Source organism: Eubalaena glacialis, chromosome 7, assembly GCF_028564815.1.
Source record: "Eubalaena glacialis isolate mEubGla1 chromosome 7, mEubGla1.1.hap2.+ XY, whole genome shotgun sequence".
Lineage (NCBI taxonomy): Eukaryota > Metazoa > Chordata > Mammalia > Artiodactyla > Balaenidae > Eubalaena > Eubalaena glacialis.
The window spans coordinates 24,604,059-24,630,817 of record NC_083722.1 but is presented as its reverse complement, the minus strand read 5'-3'; the positions used below and the strand labels follow the sequence as shown (position 1 = coordinate 24,630,817).

The window sequence follows — 26,759 nt, the reverse complement described above, 5'->3', positions numbered from 1 at the left end:
CATCACTGAAGGTTAAGATGCATTTTCACAATTTCTTCAAAAGCTTCAATGATTTGGACAGCTTTTTTTCTAGAGGGCATTTGTAGGTTTCCCCTCGGCTTTCACGTAAAGAGCCTAAAGGAACACAAACCTATAAACTGGTTTGTAGCAAGTGTGAGTCCTTCTTATCTCACAGGAAGGGGCAGTGATGCTTAGGGGTCTTTGTGGGTTTTCTTTGCTTTTACTTGGTGGAATAACATGTTTCTACTTTTCACAGGAGGAGTCAAGGAGTCAAGAAGGCAATTTCCTTTCATCTGAGGCAACATGAATGATCTATTTCAAGTGGCAAACTAGTACTGTTCTGTGGTGTCTTCTAATGCTCAGTCTAATTTTCCATAGATATTTGAGCACTCTTTCAGGTATTGTGGCTTTGTGACTGGGTTTGTATCACTTTTCCTAGAGATATTTTAGATGAAATTATGCATCACTTTAGAAAGTAAATAGTCATAATGGAGTAAAAATAATCTCCTGAACCACATGTTTCATCATCCCCATTTCAGATGACTGTTGTTTTTCCCCCCTGCTCTATAAAATCGTATTGACATTAGTTTACAGGGAGAGAGAAGCAGTAACTTATCATTGCTCCTATGCAGGTTCTTCTATTTGGTGTGAAGCAAGTTTTTCTTTCCATAAAACACTTGACACAGCAGGTAGAATAAGTCTTAGACGTCTTTCACTCTGAATTTTTCATTTTCCAAAACTAAAGTTAGCATTCTATTTTTTTTTTTTTCCGGATAGTTTTAAAACTTTTTTTAAATCTGTGTAGAAGTATTTTTATAATGCTGGTACAATGGGCATGTTGGGTTTGCCCATCTCTGCCAGTTGGGCTATTTTTTAAAATTCATTTCTATATGTCTTCTAGATGATACTGAAAGGTCATTCAAGGTCATTTCTTTGCCAGTCTTCTTCTGTATCACCATTTCCACTATTCTTTCCTTTCCTTTCCAAGGCATCCCCTGTCCCTGGGTCCTCCCGAGGCCCTAGTAATGGCTTCCTGGCTATAGCATGAGGATGCAGAGCCTTTCTGCTCTTTCCTTTACATCTTGGAGACCGTAGAGATGAAGGACTTTGCAGGAGGGACTGGAAGGAGGGCTCTAAAATTCTGCATGCTCAGAATAAATGGGTCTAAAGAGATTTTTAAAAATTATCTAAATATTATTGTCCCTTTAGCCCAGAAGATATTTTCATTTAAATCAGAAATCTTCCCTCGGGGACCCCAAATAGCTTAAAGTACAACACAGTAAGTAAGAGGTTGGAAATGATCGATAAATGCAGAGAAAGGGAACCAAGCCCATTTCATCATTTGATTGTGGAAGGTGTTGATGTTGATTTCTCGTTATGTCTATGTAACCACTGGAAACCACAGAAATGCTTGCTGTATTACAGCCTCATTTAGGTACAGTCATATTTTCTCTTGTGTTTGCTCCAGGGAAGATGGTGGATTTTCCAGGATACAGTCTGTCTGGTGTAGTTGCCTCCTTCTTCTTTGTACTGCTCAGCATGAAGCAGTCAGGTAGGATGCTCTTCTTCCCTTTACCGCATATTTGAGTGTCTCAGAGGTCCAGTCTGGGTGCAGAGTTCTAAATTCAAAAGGGCTAGTACAATATTAAGAGTGGGGATTCAGGGGTCAAAGCACCTGTGTTATAAAAAGGGCTCCTCCACCTCCAGCTGTGTTACCTTTGGAAAGTTACTTGAATACCTTCTGCCTTAGTTTTCTCATCTTTATTATAAGAATAACAACCTACCTACATCTCATAGCTTAGCACAGCCTTTAAGATTAAATCAGGCTGTACATAGAAAACACTTAAATCAGTACCTGGAACACAGTAAGTCATCCATTCTCCTGCTTCTATTTAGTACAACACTTCTGGGGTGAGAAAAAAGTGGCTGCTTCTTACCATAAATTAAATAGCATAAAAGTACTTGGAAATAAGAAACTAGAAGGAGACTTCTAAGAAATGGGCTTGGAAATCTCAGTAGCTGAATTTTGTTGGTCAAAATATTGTACTTTGAAAAGGGATTGTGAAAATTCAATGTCAGTGGGTAATATCAGAGCCCCAAGGAAAACGCAGGATTGCAAAGTGGGAAAAAACATTGGATAGGACATCAGAAGACACAGGCTCCAGACTGAGGCTGTCAGAAACTATATGATGTGGTGAGGCTGCCCTCCCTGCTATGGGATGCACCTTCCTAACCTGTAAAAGAAGTCGCCCAGATGGTATGACTTCAGTTCTAGCTTTATATTCAGATTCCATCAACACAATGCAAGCAGATGTCCACCTATGTTCCACAGTGACCTTTTGAGCACCATCTACTTGATGTCGAGCAGCAACTAAACGAGATGAAGTTCCTTCTTAGGAGGGTTGGATCTGCACAAAGTGCAAATGGCCCTGGAGCATTTTAGGATGAGAAAAAACATAATATACATGACATAAGAAATTATTAAGCATAGGAACATACAGAATTATTAAACAGCTCTTCAATTTGCAGATAAAGAAGACGTCAAACATGACTTAAAATTTTATTGGAAGGCTTGAACTCTTTATACTAATCACTGCCTTTTTTTTTTCTTTTTTTTTTTTTTTTTTTTTTTACACGGAGTATAGTTGCTTTACAATGTTATGTTAGTTTCTGCTGTACAACGAAGTGAATCAGCTATATGTATACATATATCCCCTCCCTCTTGGACCTCCCTCCCACCCCCTCCCCCCCCCCATCCCACCCGTCTAGGTCATCACAGAGCACGGAGCTGAGCTCCCTGTGCTCTACAGCAGGTTCCCACTAGCTATCTGTTTTATACATGGTAGTGTATATATGTCAATCCTAATCTCCCAGTTCGTCCCACCCTACCCTTCCCCCCTGTGTCCACATGTCCATTCTCTACATCTGCATCTCTATTCCTGCCCTGCAAATAGGTTCATCTGTACCATTTTTCTAGATTCCACATATATGCATTAATATACGATATTTGTTTTTCTCTTTCTGACTTACTTCGCTAATCACTACCCTTAATCCACCACAAAATGTCCTTGCAAAAACTGCATTTTATGTTCCATCTAGGTCAATAAACTTGTCTGTAGAAGTCTTTAATAAGGATAATACATATTTCAAGTTTTTTTTATCATTGAGAGAAACAAGATATTATCTGATTCAAAAATTTAGGTAAGAATTTCTAAGAAAGAAGCAGGGAACAATGGGAAGGTTGGAACTGGGAAGAAATTTTGTTTCGTATAGCACAAAAGGTAATTCTTCATGTAAAAAAAAAAATCATCCCTCAAAAGCACCACTACTAAAATTATCATCAAAGTGCACCCCAAATTTCAATTGCAAAGTATTAGAAGTAATCATCAACCAGGAAATAGTTTCAAAATAACAAACTTTTTATGAAATTCAAACAATAATGTTGGTTAATATGGTTAATATTAACATCTCTTTAAATTCATTTATTATATCTATATTCTATAAATTCTCATAAGTATCCAAATAATTATAGGCCTCCTAATATGCATGCGGTTAATATTGGCTGTTTTAACTTTAGCACACCGGAAAACATAAGGGGTATAAGTTCTAGTAGCACTAAAAACAAGAAAGAGTTACCAAAAACATAAAACAACAAACAAACAAAAAAAACTGCATTTTACATAGCCCCAGTAACTGGAGTCTTGCCTGGTCCAGACAAAAACAAAACGAAACAAAACAAAGCAAAACAAACCCAGTTCGTTACATAGGACAAGACAAAAACAATTCTGAAAAGCTGAAAAATCTATTGAACAAATCTATTATCTAAATTTTAGGAAAAGTGATTACAATGTCAGTCACCAAAGTGAAATTACTAACTAGAAAATAAATCACTGTAAAATATAAAATAAATCACTAACTAATAAAGTTCCCAATTAAAAAAATCAATTTACACATTAACTTATTTGAGAATAAAAGCAACCCAGAGATGGTGGTTTTAAAATCTTAAAGATGAACAAACTGAGATTGCAAATCTCAAAATCTCATCGAGAATAATGGATTTGCCCCCGAATCACACAGCTGGTAAGTAATAGATTTAGCACTCACACTAAAATTTTTGAACTGCGTGTTATTTTCGGTGCACAAGATTGTCTCTGTACAACCAAACATGCAAATCATAATGCTGGGTTTTTCTAAAACATTGCAAATAAAACTTTCCCTCCTCCAGGTGCCTCCATTTTCATAGAGTAGACATCCCAAAGCAATCATATTGATCCTCCAGTTGGCATGTCCCGGTTTCTCTTTGTCACTCTTTTGTAGATGACTTTAGAGTGATTGGTTCTGCCCATCCTACCCTGGTCATGGTCGGGCAAGATGCCCTACTAACCTGTCAGCTCCTCCCCAAGAGGACCACGATGCACATGGAGGTGCGGTGGTACCGCTCAGAGCTCAGCACACCTGTGTTTTTGTATCGGGATGGAGCTGAGGTGACGGAGATGCAGATGGAGGAGTACAGAGGCCGGGTAGAGTGGATAGAGGACAACGTTACTGAGGGAAGTGTGGCTCTGAAGATACACAACATCCGGCCATCTGATCATGGGCAGTACTGGTGCCGTTTCCAAGAGGGAAACTATTGTGGAGAAACAAGCTTGCTGCTCAAAGTAGCAGGTGAGTATCTCAGAAAAGACATAGGGTCTCAGAAGGAGAAGTATATTAATTTGTGTTAAGCTTAGTTCCAACTGAAGAATTCCCTTCGAATCATCAAGGCAATTGCTCCTGTCCAGTCCTCTATCCTGATTCATTTGGAGGCAGGTGGTTCTGAAATCTTTAAAGTGAACTCACAAACAATTCCCCCAAATTTAACTTACACAGTTTTGACTATTCTTGAGGATTATTTAACATTGATGACACGTAGTCACTAGCAGTTTGGCTGAGGCAAGAATTCGTGCCATATAGGCTAGTGCGCAAGGGCAAGTCAATTGCTGGGTGAGCGACCCTAGCGGACTGCCCCGCATCCATGTTCTCTACTCAGCCTCAAGTCCACAGTCACTGAGATGTGAACACATTGCTTCTTTGTGTAACGCCGCCTCAAGTTAGAAAGCCAGTGATGAGACTAACAGGTTAAGAACATTGTGCTTTTATGGAGATTACCGTATACTAGTGTTCAGTGAATTGGGGGTTCACAGATGCTTTGGGGACATACCCATTGTGAGTGACAAGGGTCTGCATGATGTTTTTGTGTTAGCAAAGTAGGACAGAGTCAGAAGAAGGGAATGACTGAAGAAAGGATGTCTCTGTGGAGAAACAAATATCTGAAAAGTAAACTATCGTATGGTTCCCTGGCAGGAATAACTCCTCCATGTGCTAAAGAGAAAATCAGGCAAATCCATTTGCCTTATCAGGGAAATAGTTCTCTGGAGATGTTAACATCTCTGGCTGATGTGACCTCTTTCTGTTCCCTAACACATTTTGTCTCAACACCTATGTATGATTATTAATGTTATTATGTTCAAGTTGATTCAAGATGGATGAAAGAATCCACATACTTCTGAGACGTGAAGTGGGGAGGGCACGTACTAAGGCATTTCACTATCAGGGACACTTGAAAAGAAACCATGCATTTTCTAAGGCTCTAGGTGAAGAAAATGGGTCTCTGTCCCCAGCAAGTGATAGAGACAGAACTACCATCTATGGAAAATAGAATCCTCTTCGTTTGGGTTTGAGAGTTGTGTTGAATAGAGAAAGAATTTCATTATTATATAAAACTGGGATGTCTCGAAAACATTTTCCCATGGAATGGAATATTTAGATACAGAAACTCAACATGAAGCTTCCCATTTTACATAACCCAGATTATCTATTTGCACCCCAAGTTCACAAACACCAACAAAAGAAATGAGAAGAATATTCTCCCTGGAAATGATGTCTCACTTTATATTAAATATTCTATTTAAATTGGAGTCAAGATATTATCCAACAAGTCAAAGTGCCTGACACAATAATATTAAGATGAAAAAGGCAGAGTCTGTAGCATGAGGGAGTTCATGAGTAAATTTTAACACATCTTCGTTTGCAGTGCTAGAGACACAAGCAAAATGTTATTATGTCCCTTTCTCTTATTTTCCTGTCTGGGTCTGAATAAAAATACTGCTCATATGTTAAAATTTAAGGATTGAGACTGGGGTATAAATAAAGTGTATGTGAACTCCAGTTTGAATGGGAAGAGGACTTTGGGCCACCTTTTGCTCCCAAGAACCTGGAACTTCTGCTCTCTCCCTATGAGCAATGTCATTGGACTCCCAGCCTCTGTGATTTGTGCCTCCATGGGCTTCGGGACTCAGGGCTGTGTCTTTCCACCACAGGTCTGGGGTCTGACCCTTACATCCACATGGACGGATCTGTGGAAAGCGGACTCCAGCTTGTGTGCACTGCAAAAGGCTGGTTCCCAGAACCTCAAATTTCTTGGCAAGACATCACGGGAGAAAAGTTGCTGACTATCTCTAAGCATAGCATCCAAGATGAAGATGGCTTGTTCTATGTAGAAAGCACTCTTGTGGTCAGGAATGTCTCTACAGAGATTGTGTCCTGCTTTATCCACAGCCCCACACTCACTGAGGAGAGGGGGTCAGACATCTCCATCCCAGGTCAGTGCTCTGCCTCTAGGACCAAGATGCTCTGATTAGCAGGAAAGGTTGCAGGGACTGTTCCATAGCACCTAATATTTTTTAATCAAGAAGAATATCTAATATTTTGTAATATGCATTAAAAACTATAAAACATTTATGGCTGGAAATATATACACTCTATAGCTATTGTTAATGACATTCCAGTTTCTTTCAGATTCTGCCTTTACTTCTTTATTAATTTTCTTTACTCACAAGTATGTGTTACATTGTAAAGGAAATACAACTATATTCTTTCAACTGAAATGTTTTCTTGCGCTGTATTTGTGCCAGTTACCTCTAGGAGCTTATCATCTGAAGATAATCAGAGATGGAGACAGCTGTTTACATAGCAGCATCTTTATTATAGCCTCATTTATAAATAGCAACAAAAACAATAGCCAAAACCCCAATACAACAGTGGAGTGTTGTGTCTTATGTTACTTATAGCATTGAGGAAAAATGGTATTTTCAAATAATTTTAATGGTTGAAAATATCCCCCTGATGGACTACTTAAATGATAAAGATTACATTTATCTAGCTAGCTAGCTAGCTAGCTAGCTAGCTAGCTATCATCTATCTATCTATAAATAGACATTTCCAATCATGGAAAGATTATTGGCTTTAAATAACTTAAAACTGCACTAAGACTTTTGGGACACCCTCTACATTTAGATATAAAGAAATAAGTACATAGTTATTCATATAAATGGATACAGGAAAAAAAGTTAAAACAAATGTTATATGTTAATGTTAAAAGGAACAATACATATATATACATAATTGCAAAACATACGTATATATTTATATATCTCTCAGTTTGTAATTATGGGTGATAATTGTCTATGTCCATATATTTTTATACTTTTCATGCATTTATAAAAAGAATATTATTATTTTTATGAAATAGTTAAATATCGATATGTTAAATATAAGCAGAAACAAGCAGAATCATGGGGTGGTAGAACTGAGAGCATTTTTGTTGTGCAGAGAAAGGGAAAAACAGCTGGACCACCAGGAGGTGGATGGGGAAAAATCATTATTTTTCTACATTTTATTTCTTTCTTATGAATCAAGTGTTTCCATAAAATGTAGAACTTTGGGGTTTTTTTTTTTTTTTGGAAATATTTTCTCTCCTTTCCCTTAGACCAAATTCCTTGATATGTTGTTTTCATTCTTTTTCCAGAAAAACTCCAGACAGAGCTGGGTAAGTGGAGGTGGTGGCTCTCGCGAGTATACACGAGCCTCTGCCCTCCCCAGGGGAAGGTGGTGCTCCTTGGACAAAGCGTGCACAGAGAAGGTGACACCTCGTGATCCAGATGAGAAACTGAGGCATGACCTTCCCAAGTCTCACATTTAGTACTAGAGGGACCAGCAAAGCGCAGCTTCCTGCAGGCATCTTTGCACCTCGTAACCTGCCACTTTCAGTGTTCATGGGACCCCAATGAGCCTCAGATGGATGCCTAAAATGGGTGCAGACCTAAGCTCTGTCCTTCTGGGTGGGAGGAAAGGGAGTGTGTAGGGCAAGGCAAAGGACAGCTGGCCCAGCTCTGGAGGCCCTAGTGTGAGTTTCTAGTGTAAGGAAGCAGTGCCATCATGATAACTGGTGGTCCTCACCCACCACCTGCAACCTCTGGCCCTGCTACGGTTTCTGCACCTGCTCTTCGCCCCCGCAGGCCGGACCTCATCACTCTCGGGAGGGAGCTGTGACTTTCTTAGATGCAGCCTGGGACCCTGTGCTTGGGGTGATCATTTTCCTTTTTTTTTCTTTACTTAATCGTTGGACTGCAGGTATGATTTTACTGTACCTAAGATTAAGTGGTTTAAACAGTAACCAACTGATTTTTGAACGTCTTTCAGTTTCTCCTTTGTTGCCTTATCATCTTCCTCCCGTTCCTCATTTCTGTGACCTCTTCTCCCAGCCCATGACAACCAACCTGCCCCCTACTTGCTCGTTTTCTCCTTCCATCAGTACTCTGCTCTCCCTCAAGTCACCTGTTACAGGAATATGTGCTCATGTGGGTGCGTTTAAGCACACTTTTCGGCCCATGTAGGAGTTTTTGAGGAAAATTAGGGTGACCAACACACCCCAATCTCTGTCAGAGTCTAGTGTGACACTTTGGACCCCTTTGGACCATAAAGATAAAGGAAAGGGCCTTGGGACGGTCAAAGGTAACTCCACAGTTTCAGGAGAGTGCACATCTGCGAACCTTACCTTCCAAGTCGGATACCCTCCCACCCAGGTGACACCTGCTTGTGATAGGACAGAAACCTTGGCTGGCAGAGCTTGTTAGTTACAGCTCAGAAAGCCAAGCCAGTGTTTGGGCAGGTTGACCCACATCTCTGGCCCTTAAGAAACATGTAAGTGAAGACTCATTTCTCTAAGTTATCTGAACCAAATTGACATGCCCATTGGACACCTAGCACACAAAATACAATCTGATGTCCTGTTGTTTCTAAGTTGTGCACACCTTCTGGGCCCAAATTGAAACAATATGAAAAGACAAAGCTTCCCTGGGCTCCCTGTCAGGAGGAGGGCTATGCCCTCAGGAGCTTTGAGGGTGAGCTGTTAATAGAGAGTAGAGTAGGAGATTCACAGCTACCTCCGTGTTTTTACAGCTTGTGAATTAGAGCTCAGAGGCTGCTGGTGAACCGAGATTTCCTTAGAAGTCCCGAGACTGAAATCCTAGTTCCCTACTCTGGCAAATAATGTTGTTGGTTATACAGATAATGACCAAGTTTTTGAAATGGTAATAACGTGCCTGGGATGATGCTAAGTGCTTTTCAGGAATTATTTTCTTTTCTTACAATAATTTAAAGGTGAATAGATTTATCATCATTTTACAGTTGGGAAACAGTCAATTTTAGCTCTTAATTACCAATCTCTGGGAGAGTAATCCAGTTTGAGAGTTGATTTGTACCACAGGTCATGGACAGGAGGAAAAAAAAAACCTCATATGGATAACAGAGATGAGGAAACAGTCTGCTTTATTACTATAAGATACATGGATGGAGAAATAGCAACAAACTAACTACTAGTTCTTTTTTTTTGCTTCTGACTCCTACTTTTGTCTTTAGATTTAAACAGGTACATATGAAGTAGAGATAATATGTTTTAGGTAAAATTGCAGAACAAAGCAAACAACATGCTGGATATAACTGGGAGTCAAATTTTAGCAAGAATAGAATGAAATAATCTGAAAATTAAAATTATGTCGGCAACGAGTTTCCTCTCTGGAGAAGTACCTAGAAGATTTTGGCTAAATACATAATGAGGACATTTTGCCTTTGATCATTGACTCCCCATCCAGACAGTTTACAAATTTATGCTTGTATTTCTTTATAAATGATCATTACACTTCAGCATTAGAATGGTAAAAACATTCTACCATTTGATGGAAAAGGATGACTCTAAATAGAGTACAGAGCGTAATCAGCATGGCCAGGACCTGATGAGAACTGAAAGTTGGATCCAGGAAAAGCCAGGAAAGCCCTCAGAGAAAATCTCCATTCTTCATAATGGGGGAATTAGACTCGTTTTCATGTATTCATTCTTGCTTTGTGCTTCGTATTTTGCCAATCTCCCCAATTCTTGATCTTATAACATTTCTCAAGATCACCTGAGAACATTGACTGGTGTGTGTTTAGAGCCCCACATATGTGGGAGCTTGGGGAACTGAAATACGGTGGCTGGATCTGACGTATAAGGTATTATAAAACAAACTAGGGGAAGGTTTCTTCACATTTCATTACTAAAAGGCCACCTGACTCAGTTTTGTTCCCTCCCCATTATCAAAGTCTAGAGTGGGATTGGCTCCAATGACCTCAAGTCTTATAATCTGAGGTCTCCACTCACACTGCATGGTCATCATGGATTATTTTGTTTAACTCCAGTAAAACCTTATGATTTTGATAGTGATACATTTGTCTTATGGTATAAGAAGCTGAGACATACACAGATTAAGAAGTAGTTTAAGGTTGTGCAAATTTAAAATGATAAAATTTTAATTTGATTTTAATTGCAAAATTATTTTCTTATTGGGCTGTAAACTGAATAAGATTATAGGTAGGGGCTGCAGGTGTGGGTTCAGTTAGTGATAATTTTCAGACAGACACACATCATGGGATGGTTCTGCCTTGAATAGGGACAACCTCTATCCTGATTCCACCAAACCTCTACCTCTCCAGGGGATGACTTTGAACCTCAGGGCTCCCCTGGGATGTCCCTGGGTTCTAAATCCTACTCAAGATGTTCTTACTGATGACACTATTTGCTCCAGTTTGAATCTTTCATTGTGTTTTGTCTGCTGTATTTAACAGCTTCCTTAAAAGTGATTGGACCTTCCCAACCCATCCTTGTCAGAGTGGGAGAAGACATACAGTTAACCTGTTCCCTGTCCCCAAAGACTGATGCACAGAGCATGGAGGTGAGGTGGGTGCGATCGCACCGTTATCCTGCTGTTTATGTCTATATGGATGGGGACCATGTGGCTGGAGAGCAGATGGCCGAGTATCGAGGGAGGACTGCATTGGTGAGTGATGCTATCAACGAGGGGAGGCTGACCCTGCAGATAAACAATGCCAGGACTTCAGATGATGGGAAGTACCAGTGCCTTTTTGAAAAAGATGGTGTCTACCAGGAGGCTGATTTGGATCTGAAGATCATAGGTAAGGATTCTAGATAGATGTTTTCTAATCAACATCTGTTCCCACTGCTTTAACTTGCTAGTTCATGGAAAATTTCTCTGGCACCCGAAATTTTCTTAATGTCCATTCGCTCATCAAATTTATAGTAAACTCTCCCATGTGCAGGAGCTGTAATAAATACATAAAGTCCACAAACCCTAAAGGACCAGATTTGATTCTCTGTGTGTAGAATTTGTATCCTTCCCAGGATCTCCATAAAGTGGCCATACACCTAGTAAAATGTGAGATTCTTACTCCATAAGTACACAGGACTCATTATTTCAGTGTGTTTTTAAAATTCTGGGAAATATGTAGTTATTAATTAGGAAGCATGATGATTTGAAGGCTGAACTAGATCCACCACATAAGCAAAAATCATAAATATTGACAGTACTGGCAGGACGGAGGAGGAAAGACAAAATCAATCCCTGCATCATGATTTCCCACTGCCTATGTTTGTGGGTGAGAATTGATTTTCCAAGGTTAGCAAATGCCATTGAGGACATTGCCTAAACTGTGGAAAATCTACTTGTTTCTCCCATTGATGGTGTATTCAAATTAATAAATACGTTTAGAAAACATCCATGAGAGCACATGTTAAAAGTTTTAATGAACTTCATCATTTTCTGCCATTGGACACATGTATTTATAAGATTTTGTTCTTTGAGGATATTCTCTCTGTCTTTTTTTTTTTTTTTTTTTTCTGGCCATGTGACTCATGACCTACCTGGTCAAAGTTATTTTGTTTCAGATATAGAAGAAAAAAAATTGGATTTGAAATGTATTGTATCCCTTAATCTGTCCCAGAATGATTTTAGGAATACAAAGCATAAAAATAAAAATTTGCAAACAAAAGGAAACAAGTAAAGGCTCCAGCTAGTCTCATTCCTGAGTGGAGTATAATTCCCCCCTAAGCTTTGCTTTCTTCTCCAAGCCTCTGAACCCTTCTCTTCCCCCTCTGTGCAATCACTGACTGTGTAACCACTTGCAGAGACTCTAAATTGCCTTCCTTGACCTCTATTCCCAGGTTTGGGTTCTTCCCCTCGGATCTCCATGGAGGCACTGAAGGATGGAGAAACAAAGCTGAAGTGCACTTCAGACGGGTGGTTCCCACAGCCCCATGTGCAATGGAGGGACATGGAAGGAAAGACAATACCATCAGTTTCCCAGGACCTGACTCAAGGCAGCCAGGGCCTGTTCCATGTGGAGGCGTTTCTACTGGTCACAAACAGCTCTGTTGTGAATGTGACCTGCTCCATCAGCAACCCCCTTCTTGGTGAGGAGAAAATGACAGCTTTTTCTCCTTCAGGTTAGTGATTCCATGTGCTCTTCTCAGCTTTGGGAAACAAATATGAAGACCAACCCAAACTTACTCATTTTATTGCTTTTCTATTTTTTGTTTTTTATGTTTTCTTTCTGATGAAGTCTCTTGCTATCTCTTGCAAAGCTGATCTTCAGGACACCTAGAGATTCTACTCTTTAGAGTTTCTTCCTGAAATCCCCAACTAAAGCCCTAAGGTTATATGGTTACATTGTTATCTACTGAATTCCAAGAATTGATTCTATCATCACTATATCTACAATCTCTTTTTTTCTAATGTGAAAACAATGACATCATTTTTTTCCCCCTCATGATGGGTTTTCTTCTGGATTAGAAATTAATTTTCCTTAACACCGTCTTCATGGCTGTGGACTCAGTAAATTTATCCTTTTGCCGCCCTCATTATTCCAGTGATTGTGGTGGTATAATTGGAAAAGAGAAGAGGCAGAAGTGTGTGTGTGTGTGTGTCTGTGCATCTGTGTGTGTTTCTGAGAGGAGCAAACAGGAAAGCTAGCATAAACCCCCAGCCTCTCCTCAGCCTCTGCAGAGCAGGGAGAAGCAGACCCACTTTCTTCTTGACGGGACTAATTCTCACCTTCCTCTCCAGTCTAGGAGCTCTCAGATGAAAAGAACGATCTTGAAATTTTCCCAGTTTCATGATTTAATGTGATTCTGGGGTTTCCATTTTAGAGCCTGGGATGACTTTTTCATGGAAGATACTGCTTATTTTGGGATTGCTTCCTCTTGTTGGGGCTGTAGGCTTGATCTGGAGGAAGAGCTGTAGAAAAGGTAAGTTAGGAAAACAGAAACAGCGTGGAGCACACTTTGTGATGGGAACCTTACTGTACACTTTCCCTAACCTCTCTTTTCAGCAGGCACTGAAGCACAGAGACATTCAGTGGATAGTCAATAATTGATGAAACATGAGAGTTCATGGCTTACATCCATGTAATTGAGGATCAGTGTTGAAAGAGATCAGTTTACAGTGATAATAGAAGCAAAAGGATTAAAAGACAATAATTTAATCTCCCAGTGCACATTCCCAAGTGATCTAGTTAAGGGAGAGGAAGAAAAAAAGGGGCAAAGCCATCCTTACTTTGAAGTTGAGAGCTGAGACTTAACTGGGATTCTGTTGGCATGAACATTTTACTAAGATCATTACAAATATGGTGACTTGCTCATTGGTTATTCCTGCTCTGCCAGTGAAGGACTTCTCATGTATTGATAGGCTGTTTTGTGTGCCCTAGAAAGTTCTTCCATTTTAAATTTCTTAAGCCATTGTAACTTTTGTTTTCCTGTTTGGGTGTTAATATCATGAAATTGATATTTTAAAATATTCCTGTATTGATTATTATCAGAATGGATTTTCTTTCTCTGCAGTGAATGAGACATTGGATCCAAATACATCTCACTCAGAACTGATCCTTTCTGAGGGAAATGAGCGTGTAGCCCACAGACAGTCACGCAGCCAGACTTCCTACAGTGATCTGACGGCCTCCTCACTGCGATGGGCCAGGAGGGGCTCATCTCAGGAAGGTGGTTACAAGAAGCGGAGGTTAGGGACCGGACAGTATGGGTCCTGAGTGTTGCCAAGGACGGTGTCGTGAAGGAGTCATCTTTGTGTCAACTGAGAACGGGTTCGGGCAGTGAGTTGCTATGGAAATGAGTACTGGGCCATTTCCTCTCCTCATCTATACCTCCCACCCAATTTTCTTCTCTGAAATTCTGCACCCCCCCTTCATTCTTTGGTCCCCTACTGTAGGTTCTCCTGACATTTTCCCTGCACCTAAGAGAGCCTCAGCGACACCTCCAAGGAAAACAATAACCCTGGATTCTGGAAACCAGGATTATATTCTAAGTCCCAGCTCTTTTCTCCTTTCACCAACTGCTTGAAGGGGACTCACACAATCACCCATTTACCTAATCAAGAGGCTTTAACTTTACTCTGGCATCAAATCTGACCTGGAGACTGATCCCTTCTGTGACCTATCATATCCCAAGCTCTCTGATATCCTGCCTACGGATCACAATCTGATATCTGGTGATAAAAGACCCTTAGAAAATCCAATGGGAAATGCAATTTAGCCTAGAGGAGGAAGTGCAAGGAATGATCAAATATTTGATCGTTTTCTCTAGGAAGGTGACAATTAATTATCCAAGTGGGGCTGAGAAAACAAAAAATACAGTTAAAATGAGGTAAAGAAAATACAGCTGAATATAAGGAGAAAAATCTGATCACTAAGACATAATCTTGAAAATCACATGAAGTGTGTAATTCTTGCACCAGACTTTTTCAGAAAGTTAATTAAGAATGTGGAGTAAGGACATTTTTCAGAAATTTTAGTCCAAAAGAAAAATGTGTTATGTGTGATGTATATGAAAATATCAATTTCTGTTTTAGAGTGAAAAAAGCACACAATTTAAAATTAACAATTATAGAATAAGCATAAGCAATAAATGCAACACAAATAATAAAATGCAATGGAAATAAAAATATTTTAAAGTCACAATGAATCAAAAGAGAGAAGCCACACATAGGAGAAGAAAGAATGTGAAGAAATAAAGATTTGGAAAAAGTCTTAAAATCTTCTGAAGTGGGAATGAGGAATACCTGCAAATGACAGGCTGCTGCTTTCTAGGAAGGCAGACATCACGGTTTTAGCTGTCCTTTGAGGATTATTCATCTGCGGCATTCTGGAGTTTTCTCTTTTGGGTCATGATATGTTTTCTCTATTTTTAAACTCATAAATTTATGTTTGAAGCTATGTAGTGTAATACTGTAGTATGTAATATTATTATTTCACAAGTATTTTCACATTTATTTTATTTAGTTTTAAAATTTTTCCAGTAGTGGTAAAATACACATAAAATTCATCATTTTAGTCATTTTAAAGTGTCCAATTCTTATTGTTGTTTTAACTTAAAGGGAACCAAAAATCATGAACAGTTTTTGGGCCTTTTTAGACTCTGATTTTACAGTTTCTTGAAGAGAGAAATCTCAATGGCAGAATGCAAAATGGGAAGGATGTTATTACTAAGATGAGAAAGATATATAATTACTGAAATGATGTCTCAAATCTGAGTTCAGTCAAAATTAGGAAGGAATGTAATCAAAGTGTATTTAATTTTCATATCCATTAGAATTTTATTTAAAGAAAAAAGTAAAGTGTCCAATTCTGTGGTATTTTTACCTTCACAATATGTGCAACCTTCATCAGTATCTAGCTCCAGAATATTTTGATTACTCTAAAAAGAAACTCCATAACCATTAAGCAGTTACACCCATTTTTCCCTCCCTCCAGCCCCTAATATACTTTGTTTCTGTGAATTTGCCTATACTGGGTATTTCATATAAATGGAATCATAAAATACTATATATGGATTTCTTTGTGTCTGTATTTTTTTAATTTAGTGTAATGTTTTCAAAGTTCATCCATGTTGTGGCATGTACCAGTACTTCATCCTTTTTTTTTTTTTTTTTAATTAAAAGACCTTATTTTTTTAAGAGTTGTTTCAGGTTTACAGCAAAATTGAGTGGAAAATCTAGAGCACTCCCATATCCCTCCCCTCTCACCCCTTAGTTTCTTCTATTATTAACAACTTGCACTGGTGTGGTACATTTGTTGCAGCTGATGAACTGATACTGGTACGTTATTTTCAACTAAAGTCCATAGTTTACATCAGGGTTCACATTTTGTGTGATATATATACATATATACACACACACACATATATATGACAAAACTGAAATATCCCAAACTGAACCCATTGTCCTTCCTGTTCCATACCATACTTCCAATACCATTTGTACCCATTCTGTTGTTACCCTCACATATCCTCATCCACATGTCCATTTGATTATACCTATTAATATTTTCCCCACCGTTCATTTACCTCTCTCCTGCTTTTATTATTTCTTGCTTGTTATTTAAGCCCTTCCTTTACTGTCAGTAAAGTTAATATTCTGGGCTCTGGATTTATTCTTCTTGGGTTCAAATACTGACTGCCACTTAGTGGCTGTGTGTTAGGGAACTTCGGCTATGGTGGTGTATCTTCCAAGAGAGGTTGTTAAAGGGACTTGCCACTTAAAGATCTGCCAGAAGTGCAGAAAAATCTAAGTGGATCTAAGTTGATCTCGTCTACTGTCAGAAAGAGAGGGTTCATTCAACAAGAGAAGCTCATATTTTATATTCTTGAAAATGTAAGCTTTGTGATAAACACCTGGAGAAGGCTTAGATGCATTAAAGGCAAAGGAAAAACCCTCAACAGCGGGAAGAACTTGGTCAGAAAGAAAAAAAAAAAAAGGCAATGTTAATGATGACTCTTTCTTCATGAAGGCTGAGGATGTTTCTTCATTCCTATTTGATGATTTTTTTTTTCTCTGAAGACATAAATTGTAACATCCATTCCTTTTTTATTCACATACAGTTCTGGACTTGCTGACCAGTAAGAACTTGTTTTTTTTTTTTTAAAAAAAGGGCTCTTCCTTCCCAGGAGGCTTGTTCTCCTCAAATGGTTTTACAGTTATTTATCAGTCTTCAACACACCTTGGCAAAGTCCAAGTTTACAAGTTGATGGACACCAAAGTCTGAAGAAAGAACAAGCTGAGCCATTAACTTTTCAAAGACTTGAACAGATTTCTGTGTGTATCTCCAACAGTACTGCTCAGCTGAGACCCTTCCCTTTACACATCACTCCCTCCTCCATATTTGATAACAAAAATAGTAAGAAGAGAGATTTTCTCTTTAAATGTAGCTTTAAACATATTTACTTCAAAACACAGTAAGTACCAGAACTGAAGAAAGGCCCATGAATTAACTTGGAGTTTTCTCGTGACAAATCGTTGCTGCCCAGAAAGAGTATTTCTCCAAAGGGAACACTGGAGGAAATTCCCCCAGACATTTTCTAGCTGTGCCATTTCTCTTTCTCCCTCTACCTCTCTTTGAAAGGGGTTGGATTTATACTTAGTGAGAATGACCTACTCTTCAAGAAGAAGAGCTTTCTTGGACAACATACCTATAAGAATCTTGAGCAGAGGCAGCAGAGGTGCTGACACTTCACTTCTTATGGACATAGTAGAGAGTTAGTTTCTTGGGGGACGCTTGCATCACAACTACTTAAATGAGTTAGAGAGGTCTTTGGAGAAGAATCAGGACAATTTTCAGTGTGATCTGAAGCTGCACAGATGGTCAAAGATGCGCCAGCACCCTGAAGGCTAAAATAAGGACGAAGGCTCCCACAGAAGGTGATTCCAGTAAAAGAATAGATGTGGGACCCATCGATCATATTGTAAAAGGACACATTCCCAGCATCCCAGTCCAGGAAAACTCCTATCCTGCAGGAGTGCTGCCTCAGTGACAGAGACTTTCTCTGCGAGGTGGGAAATATGAATTCTCCTGCCTTGTATGCCACCACCCAGAAATTCTTCTCTGGACATTCTACAAACCACTCGTCTCTATTTGCTGTGTCTGAGCAAACACCCAGAGCCCATCTAGTTCTAGATCCAACTTCTGTCACAATATTTACTTCTACCTCCCAGTATTGTCTCTCCACAGTAAGAAAAATCTTGCCCAGAACACTGAAGATGGCTTCAGACTCCCCTGGCTCTTGGTGTGTTGGGGCATCACCATTCTGAGAAACACTCTCTTTTGAATAAATACGTTTTCTGCTCTCAGATAAGATGAGGTTGGGATGAGCTGTGGCTGGATCCAGAGTAAAATCCACTGTAGGTATGGGGGGAAAAAAATAAAGGTCATTCCACAGTGGAGACTGGTTGGTTTTAGGAAAGATGAAAATTACTGGGAAAGGAGAATGAAGAAAAACAAGAGGGAGAGAAATGGAAGATTAGGTAAAACAATGCATGTTCTATCCTATGTTCATTCATAGGAGACACATGATGCATAGATCATAGAAGGCCAGGGTTGGATAGGACCTTGGGTAACCATGTGTTCCAGACAGGCTGAGACCATTTAGCCAAGAAGTCTGTCTCATCTGAAAATCTCCAGGATCATATATTTCAAGTTGGTGTTTCTCTAACCTCCTGCAAATGCTGGTTGCTTTACTGCTTGCTCTTAATAGTTAAGCCATGCCTTATTTCCAATCACAGTGTACCCACTTTCATTTAAGCTTCTTTGGTGTCATTTTTCTCTAGGCTCATGTAAAAACTAAGTCATCTACTTCTCATACACTCTTATTATATTTCTAATGGTTGAAATCCCAGGCTCTGTGTTCAGAAAGAGCTGAATTTTGATAATCACTCTGTCTTTAGGAGCAGTGATCTTGAAGTTACTTTGTCTCTCTCTGTCCCACTTTGATCTCATGAAGATGTACATCATTATGGTACCTCAGTACATACAGGACTAGTGAGAAAAGTCAACGAGATAATGTGCAGAGAACTTAGTACTACATCTTGTCCATGATGATACTTGGTAAATTTTAGCTTCTGACGGTTGTAGTAACACTAATACCTGTACTCATAGTAGCAATAGTGCTAATACTAGTAGTAATTAATCTGCTTCTTGTCAAACCAAACATCTTCAATAATTAAAATTTTTCTCATAAGAATTTGTATGTTAGCAATTATAATATATTTTAATTTTCGGAGGATTAACTTAACTAGGAAATGTGTGTGGATACAGGGATATTCAGAGTGAAGTAGCAAGCAGTAGAAATAGAGAGTCGACTCATAATTCTGGAAAGACCCTAAGATGGTCACGCGCCATTTTTCCACTGAGATGCAACAAGCTCTTCTGTGTCTCAGACTGGGTACGTAATAGACTTCCTTCTGACTGAACTATTCTTTCAATGTTATTCACATGAATAGATCTACCGTATCACTTAAGTCTCAGATTAAATATCAATTCCTCAAGGTAATTCCTCTAATCCATGATTTTTTTCTTATGGCAATCTTTTATTCCTTCATAAGATTCATCACAGTTTGTACACGCGCTTTCCCGTGAAGTTAGAGACCAGCTCCACTTTATTTATTTGGCACTGAATAAATAGTTGTATAATTTTATGCTGATGAATGAACGGTGTCAGAACAGTAAGAAATCTGTTAACATTTCTGCATGAGATTGAAGTGAAAGCCATGAAATGAATAACCAGTTAGGTATTACTGGGAGTTTATACAAATAGAGTAGTTTCTCATTTGTATAAAAGAGATTAAGTGAGACAAAATAGTAAGGGCACTCACCTGCTTTGAACTGTTCCTTTCTCCAGTCTAAAAAGAAAATCATATGGGAAGATATGCTAAGGACGTGTCCTCCGAACTAGTGAGATGCTTATCCCTTTACCGCTTGTATTTTTTTGGACTCCCAGATTCAAAGTAAAATCTCCAGATGATGGCACCTATCTGAAAAATTCTCTGGAAATGCCTCATGAAATCCTGAAGTACCTGAAGCCCCAAGACAACATCGGTTACTCACCAGGATATAACTCTGCTTTTCTCCAGTCTGAAATAAAACAAAGGAATTAGATTCTCTCATTCATTGGAATGCCACTTCAGAGTGTGAAATTGCAGTGACCTCATGAAATCTGAGGGTTTATGATAGTACTATATTTCTGCATTCATTATCTCAATGACAATTCTGATGTACTTGCCCTCTTTCACATCTCCTGTTTTATTTCTCACATTTTCCACATTCTACATCTATGATAAAATATGAGGGTCTGGTTTTTTGCGGGAAGAAAGGAAAAGTAGGCTTAAATTGTGAGAGTGTATTGGAAAGCCTAAAATTCTATGTGCTGCCTTGACACCTTTGAGCTTCACAGGACTCCAAATGCCTAATTGTGAGTTCTCCTGCTCTCACCAGGTATGTCCTCCACCCAGCAGGAAAAGCTCCCCCTCTCAGCTAATTTCCCTGTTGGTCAAAACAGCTGAACCCCAGCTGGTCTTCAACCTAATGAACTTTACATCCCTGTCAGCCTGCAAAAATTATTCAAACAAGCCAATTACGTACTTCCACAGAAAACAGGGCCACCTCATTCTCTTGTTCCTGAAAAGCCTGGCTCCTACAGACCTTGCTAATTTGTTCTGCTCCCAAGTGCAGCCTCCATGTGGTCCTGCATGGTGTGAGGTGTCTTTCTCCCCCAGGATGTGAGTACATGTGACTAAAAAACTGCTGTCAATCTCTTTTGTCCAGTGTTGGGTGTCATGTGTTTGAGCATCTTATACTGTTTAGGGTATGGGATCCCTCCCTCACCAACAAGGTAAATAGGAGGTGACCAGAACAGAGGGGCTGATGAAATGGTTCATCCAACCATAACATCAGTATAACTCACCTTGCTGATACAATTTCTTCCTTCTGGCTGAAAGGAATAACAGCCTGTGAGATGCCAGACATACAGCATACAGTAATGACTCTATTTCCTCCATTAGAGCAAAGAAAGTAGAAAACTTACCAAGCTCTTTCTCAAATGATTCTAAAAAGGAAAGAAAATAACAAAATGGATTTAACAGAAAATAAATATTTTCTAGACTATGTTACTAAGCCCAGATCCTAAATGCTACTTCCATATACCTAAAACAAAAAAATTACCTTAATTGAGAATTATTATGACCATTAAAAAAAAAACTCTATGTTGATACCAGTGATTTTTCTCTCTCCAATGAACTTTATAATACTTTTTTTTTTTTCTCATAGAGGTCCTGGGCTCCATGGTTTGTTGGAGGTCTTGGCGTGCTAACTCATCCTTACACATATCTCTTTGTTCCCAAAAGATGCCATCCACATGCACAATCATGTTAACAAACCCATAAATTCACAGATCCCCACCAAGTCTGATTCACAGTTTTACCTTTGGCTTTACTTTCTTTCTCCTTTTCCTTCTTGACTTCTGATAGTTTCTTCTTTTTCTGTCGTTCTTTCCGAGCCAAATACACAACAGCACCAACGAAAACCCCAAGTATCACCAAAGTCACAACGAATGCTACCTTCCAAGGAGAGGTCCTAGGGAAGAAGGGTTCTGACACAGGACCCCCCAAACCTGATTAAAAACATACACCAAGCAAGTCTATCCCATCCCAGGTCCTAAGTATCCCCTCCTTACTCCTGTCCTGTCCCCCAAATGAGCAACACTGACCTGGGATAAAAATGGTTTCCACTTGCTCTTGTCCAAAGAAAGGGTTCTTCATGGAACAGGACACTTCTGTCTTTGAGCTGTCTCTCACAAGAAGGGATGCCTCAATCTGAAACAACCCATCATTATCTTGTGTCTCGTCCTCAGAGAGAGATGGGATCTTCTCTCCCTTTGCATCTTCCCATTGTATTTCAGGCTGGGGAAACCATCCCTTGCCTGTGCACTTCAGCCTTATTCCTTCATCTTCTGGACCCACCATGAAAATATGAGGACCAGAACCCAAACCTGGAGAGGAAAGTCATTCATCTGAGACTTGGACATTTTTTGTCCAAAAGCTCCTCGTGTTTCACAGCTACACCAGTGGGAGAAGATGGACAAAGCACCATAGCTCTCTGTGGATGGAAGGGGGTTCTTTTCTTTTCCCATGAGATAAATGGGTAGCTGAAGTTCAAAAATTACAGGAACATTGAAGCTGATACTGGAACTTATACCAATGCCTGTCATATCTCCTCTACACAAGCATATCTGCAATTGGCCATAGAAGGATAATAGGGAAGGAACAGAGTAAAATTTGCCAATGTAGACATGTTGCCACTATATCTATATCTATTCTATATCTATATCATATGTCTATTCCATTTATTGGAGTCTCAAGGAAGACTTCTTCTGTGCTTAAATTGAGACTACCTGTAGTCACTTCCTTAAACAATCTCCTTTTGTCATTTTTCCAAATTTTCTTTCTTCCACTGAGTAAAGATTATCTAAAACATGAAGGTAACAAGGTGAAGTGAGTCCATGAAAGAGTCAAGATCTTTTTACTTTTCCATTCTCACTCCTTTCTTTTCCTTCCACTACCCCTCCTCTTCTTCAACTCCACACAGGCTAGGTCTGCTAGCAGATTCACGTAACCAACACCCATATCAAAATATAACAGCACCAGAATACTAGATGAATTCACTGTCTCTTCAAGAATGATAGCTATTCTAACTTCTAAGACTATATATTATTTTGTCTTTTTAAAACTTGATATCACAAAATATGGAACCACCAATAGCTCAGTCCTATTCTAGTTTCTCAGTTGTGGGAAATATATTAGGAACCTCAGCTACATCACCCTTTTTCTGGCTAAAAATTATAATAGAGCTAATAATTTTAACTACCAATCCCTGACCTTCCTGGGGGAATATACTTCTGGAAAACAGAAAGCAGTCTGAAAGACAATCCATCTTCTCAGAATTGCCTGAGGGAGCTGCCAATTCTCTTGAAAAAAGGAAATAAACATAAGTGAGTGAAACTGCTCCTGAGCAAAATGGAACAGATCAAAGCCTAGGAAGCAAGAATTAATAAACCAAATAGACCTTGCATTTCCTGGAAGAATATAATCATTGAAGTTCCAAGTTGACATAAGCAGATGAAACCTATATCTATGTTGAGAAAGAGGAAAAAGAAGGAATACCCATTTCCGAGCATTAGAAGTGGCTGTAATAGACAAAGTTTAAATGAGTGAAAGATAAGCATGGATATATAATCAAACAACTGCTTCTAAAGGTTGGACTTGTCTTTACACCAGTAAGTCTAAGAACTGATATGGGAAAGGTACTGAAAAATGCTGTCACCTGAATGAGGTTATTTCCATGACTATGAAATCTTTGACCCCTTACTGGGAAGATACTGAAGTGAGATCACAGTAACATGGCTCAGGAGAGTTTGTCACTCTTTCCTTCAAGATCTAATGGATTAAATTTTTTCCATTAAAGTTATACATAAAGAAGATGGATAAAATGAGTATATAGATATCTTGTCAGATAGTATTAAATGAGAAGTATTAATTTAAGGTAGGCCCAACATAGTCAAAATATGAGAAAAACATTACAACTAAAAAAAAACAACATGTTTGTCTTGGTAGAGAGTATATAGCTTTAGAAATGGAAACACCAAAGAAATAGACAGATAAATCATTATAACCACACAGAAAATTTAGACTTACCCTGGTACCTATGAGAAGTTTATGGGAAACAACGCATTGAAAACTGGTGGAGATTTTCTACACTATTCACTACTGGTATGGAGATAAGTTAATATATACATTATGAAAAAGTATTTTGAGCTTTTCATTAAACTTTATACCAAAAATACATTTCTATAGATGAAAGATCTAAATGTAAAAAGCAAAACAATAAAAAAGAGATAGAAATGAACTACAGCTACATTCAATTAACTACATAGAAAAATCTCTCCAACATAATGGTGAGCAAAAAAAAAAAAAAAGCCAGACATAAAAGAGCCTATGAATGTGAAATTAAAAAACAAGCAAAACTAACCAGCACCTCAGTCTACTCTGTCAAACCCTCACAGTCTCTTCCTCCAAACAGTGGATTTGGTTCCGGACCACTAACACTCCCTGTTAAGCCTCTGTCCATCATGGTACCCAGATGGAATTCTGGTCTCTGAGAGTAATGGTACTTTTTGCTAATCATGGTGCCTTCCTTCAAAATATGTGAGGAGAAACGTAGAGGGAAATAAATGATCAATTTTTATGGTAGATATTTATGGAAATAGTTTAATTTTAAAGTACAGCACAATAAATGTATAAATAGATGAAGAGGATTTGGGGTTAAATCCAGTGTCTAAGATGTTGACCAGGTCTAAGGATAACAAAGCAAAAGCTTCTGTCCTGTTCACCATCCTTGTCCCCAAAATCAAGTACAGAAGACATAGATTTCCCTTAGAGTGATATGTATTCTCAGATATTACTCACTTATCACCTTTAGCTCCAAAAGGGCTTCTTCAAAATCACTTCCTTTTTTAAAAAAACACTTGTACATTCCATTGTCTGAGACCCGGAGGCTGTGGATTCTCACAGCTACTCTTCCCTCAGTGATGTAGTCTTTCACCAACTCTGCTCTCCCTTTGAAATCTACTAGTTGTTCTCCCGCCTGCTCCATTCCATTCTGATACACATACACAGCATCTGAGAACTGGGAATGGAACCACCGGATCTCCATATTCTCCACGCTCATGGCTGGGGACACGCGACAGGGCAGCACCGTGTCTGCACCCAGCATGGCCACAATGGGCTCCGAGGGACCAATCACCAAAAAGGAATCTGTGAAATAGAGCCACAAGTGAAAAGAATATCAGAATACCCTGCCTGGACCTTTTAGAGCACAGCATCATTATTGGTCCAGTAGAGCCCCATAGACATTCTCTCTCTCGTTCATACAGCAATAATTTGTAGCACACATTCAGGCTGAAGAAGGCAGTGAACAAGACAAGGAGGATTTCCACCCTTGTGGAGCTTACAATCAACAGAGTGATCTCATATTAAACAGAAGATTTTTAAATTGCCATGGTGGTAAATTCAATGAAGGAGGAGGGGAGAGTGCTGAAAAATCAAGAAGCTATAGAGTTTTTAATCAGGTCTTGGGCATCAGAAAATGCATTCCTCCAGAATCTGAGATCTAAATGAATTACAAGACATCAGTAAAGTAATTCTACCTGGTCCTGCCCTCTAAAATAATCATATAATGATTTATTTGTCCTCGTATATGGACAAATACATTATTGTATCAAAATAAAAGATTTGGAATTAACCTAGGTATATAGGAGACATGATGGAGTAGTTTAATGCTTCTGTTCAGAGAGCAAGAGAATCCAGGTATAGAAAATATAAAATAGTCTCACCTGAGCCCCATATGGACACCTGGAGAAGCAGGATAAAGAAGAGGTCTCTTGGCAGAGAGAAGTCCAGGGAACACACCATCTTTCCCAGAGCAGAGAACAGTATGACCCAGAGGGAGGTCCTGAAAATAGCTGGAGTGAAGACAAAAATGGGACCCACAAGGTAAAAAAGATTATAGCCAAGGTGGTTCACAGTGCTTCTAAGAAATGGCCTCCTGAAGCGCTCAAATGACCATAGTGTCTCTCTCAGGGAACATCCGGGAAGACTTTGACATTCACAAAAAAGACCTTTTGTTTCCCTTTTCCAAGAAAACGGTCTTTATCTCAATAGCCATGCTCTGATGTGATAAATCTGACCACAATGTCTCTAAACTCCTCTCCCAAGAAGAACATTTTATCCAATGGACGGAAGGACAGAGCAAAGCCACTGAGAGAGAAGGCCTTAGGATAAACATTACTCTGGCCTCAACCAATTTTCTCCCCACACATTCCTATGGGAGGAAGGAACATATATAACTTGGCTTCTCCTCTGTCAACCCCCAGGGTCCTTGCCCAGATTCTCTCACTTCCCTCCCTCTTGCCCGTCACCAAGAAAATGCAACTCCCACATCTCCGAAGTGTTTCTTACAGAGATGAAGGCATCTTGGAACTTCTCACCCTCACTGCCGCGGGCACCAGGAATATATGCTCTCCGTCATTCCTCCAGGTTACCTTTTGTTGGCTGTCTACAGGTCTCTCCTGTGACACTTGCTCCAAGAAGCCAAGGGAATACCAGACGTTAGAAAGCTTGGGGTCCCGAAGGAAGCCTTAGGTGTTTTTTTTTAAAAGGTTTCAGAAAACTGGAAGAAAGACCGCCCCTGCTCAGGAACCTCTCAGCAGTGCGATTCTCCTCTGTCACACCGACATATTCAAAATTGAAAGTAAAATAAGATAAGGAAAGAGAACTTTGACTTTGCATGAATAATAAATCTATCTAATAATTACATTCTTAAAGGAGAGGATCAAAAACAAGTGATTTCTTTCTCTCTGAGAAGTATAGCATCCAGGCTAATAACATAAATATTAGAACTTGACTGCCTGAGTTAAAAGCCTGGTAAGGCTACTTCCAAGCTCACGGTTTTGAGCAAGTTATATAAGCTCTCTGTGCCTCAGTTTCCTCATCTGACAATGGGTTTAATAATAGTACCTACCCTAAGTTTTCGTGAGGATTCCATGAATTAATATAGGCAAAGCACTTAGAAGAGTGTCAGTAAATTTTACGTTCTGTGTAAGTGTTGGCAATTTTTATCTTAATGTCTTGTTCAATTGACCTCAATATATCTGCCATTCT

The 26,759-nt window shown here is 39.1% G+C and overlaps 2 protein-coding genes across 2 annotated transcripts; one reads left to right on the top strand and one right to left on the bottom strand.

Annotated features, from left to right (window-relative positions):
- Positions 1 to 1,473: 1,473 nt before the first annotated feature.
- Positions 1,474 to 15,288, top strand: BTNL2 (butyrophilin like 2). Its single transcript, XM_061194961.1, has 11 exons — positions 1,474 to 1,552; positions 4,318 to 4,665; positions 6,360 to 6,641; positions 7,847 to 7,867; positions 10,981 to 11,328; positions 12,374 to 12,655; positions 13,358 to 13,460; positions 13,552 to 13,565; positions 13,701 to 13,713; positions 14,459 to 14,487; positions 15,227 to 15,288. Exons 1-11 carry the CDS (start codon positions 1,474 to 1,476, stop codon positions 15,286 to 15,288), a joined length of 1,581 nt encoding a protein of 526 aa, XP_061050944.1.
- Positions 15,289 to 17,731: 2,443 nt separating this feature from the next.
- Positions 17,732 to 25,511, bottom strand: LOC133094405 (butyrophilin subfamily 1 member A1-like). The gene is made up of 9 exons (XM_061194960.1): positions 25,433 to 25,511; positions 24,507 to 24,854; positions 21,752 to 22,033; positions 21,467 to 21,634; positions 21,071 to 21,091; positions 20,951 to 20,977; positions 20,095 to 20,121; positions 19,863 to 19,889; positions 17,732 to 18,390 (listed from the first exon to the last, which is right to left on the bottom strand). Exons 1-9 carry the CDS (start codon positions 25,509 to 25,511, stop codon positions 17,732 to 17,734), a joined length of 1,638 nt encoding a protein of 545 aa, XP_061050943.1.
- Between the last annotated feature and the right edge of the window lie 1,248 nt (positions 25,512 to 26,759).

Bases quoted from the DNA above. Each gene is read 5' to 3' on its own strand.
- LOC133094405 (XM_061194960.1), bottom strand. From the start codon at position 25,511: ATGGTGTGTTCCCTGGACTTCTCTCTGCCAAGAGACCTCTTCTTTATC. The intron at 20,122-20,950 runs GTGAGTTATACT...GTTTTATTTCAG, and splicing joins GAAGAAATTGTATCAGCAAG to ACTGGAGAAAAGCAGAGTTA. The intron at 19,890-20,094 runs GTGAGTAACCGA...TTTTCTTTTTAG, and splicing joins AAAAGCAGAGTTATATCCTG to ACTGGAGAAAGGAACAGTTC.
- BTNL2 (XM_061194961.1), top strand. From the start codon at position 1,474: ATGGTGGATTTTCCAGGATACAGTCTGTCTGGTGTAGTTGCCTCCTTC. The intron at 6,642-7,846 runs GTCAGTGCTCTG...TTCTTTTTCCAG, and splicing joins GTCAGACATCTCCATCCCAG to AAAAACTCCAGACAGAGCTG. The intron at 14,488-15,226 runs AATAACCCTGGA...GAATGTGAAGAA, and splicing joins GCGACACCTCCAAGGAAAAC to ATAAAGATTTGGAAAAAGTC.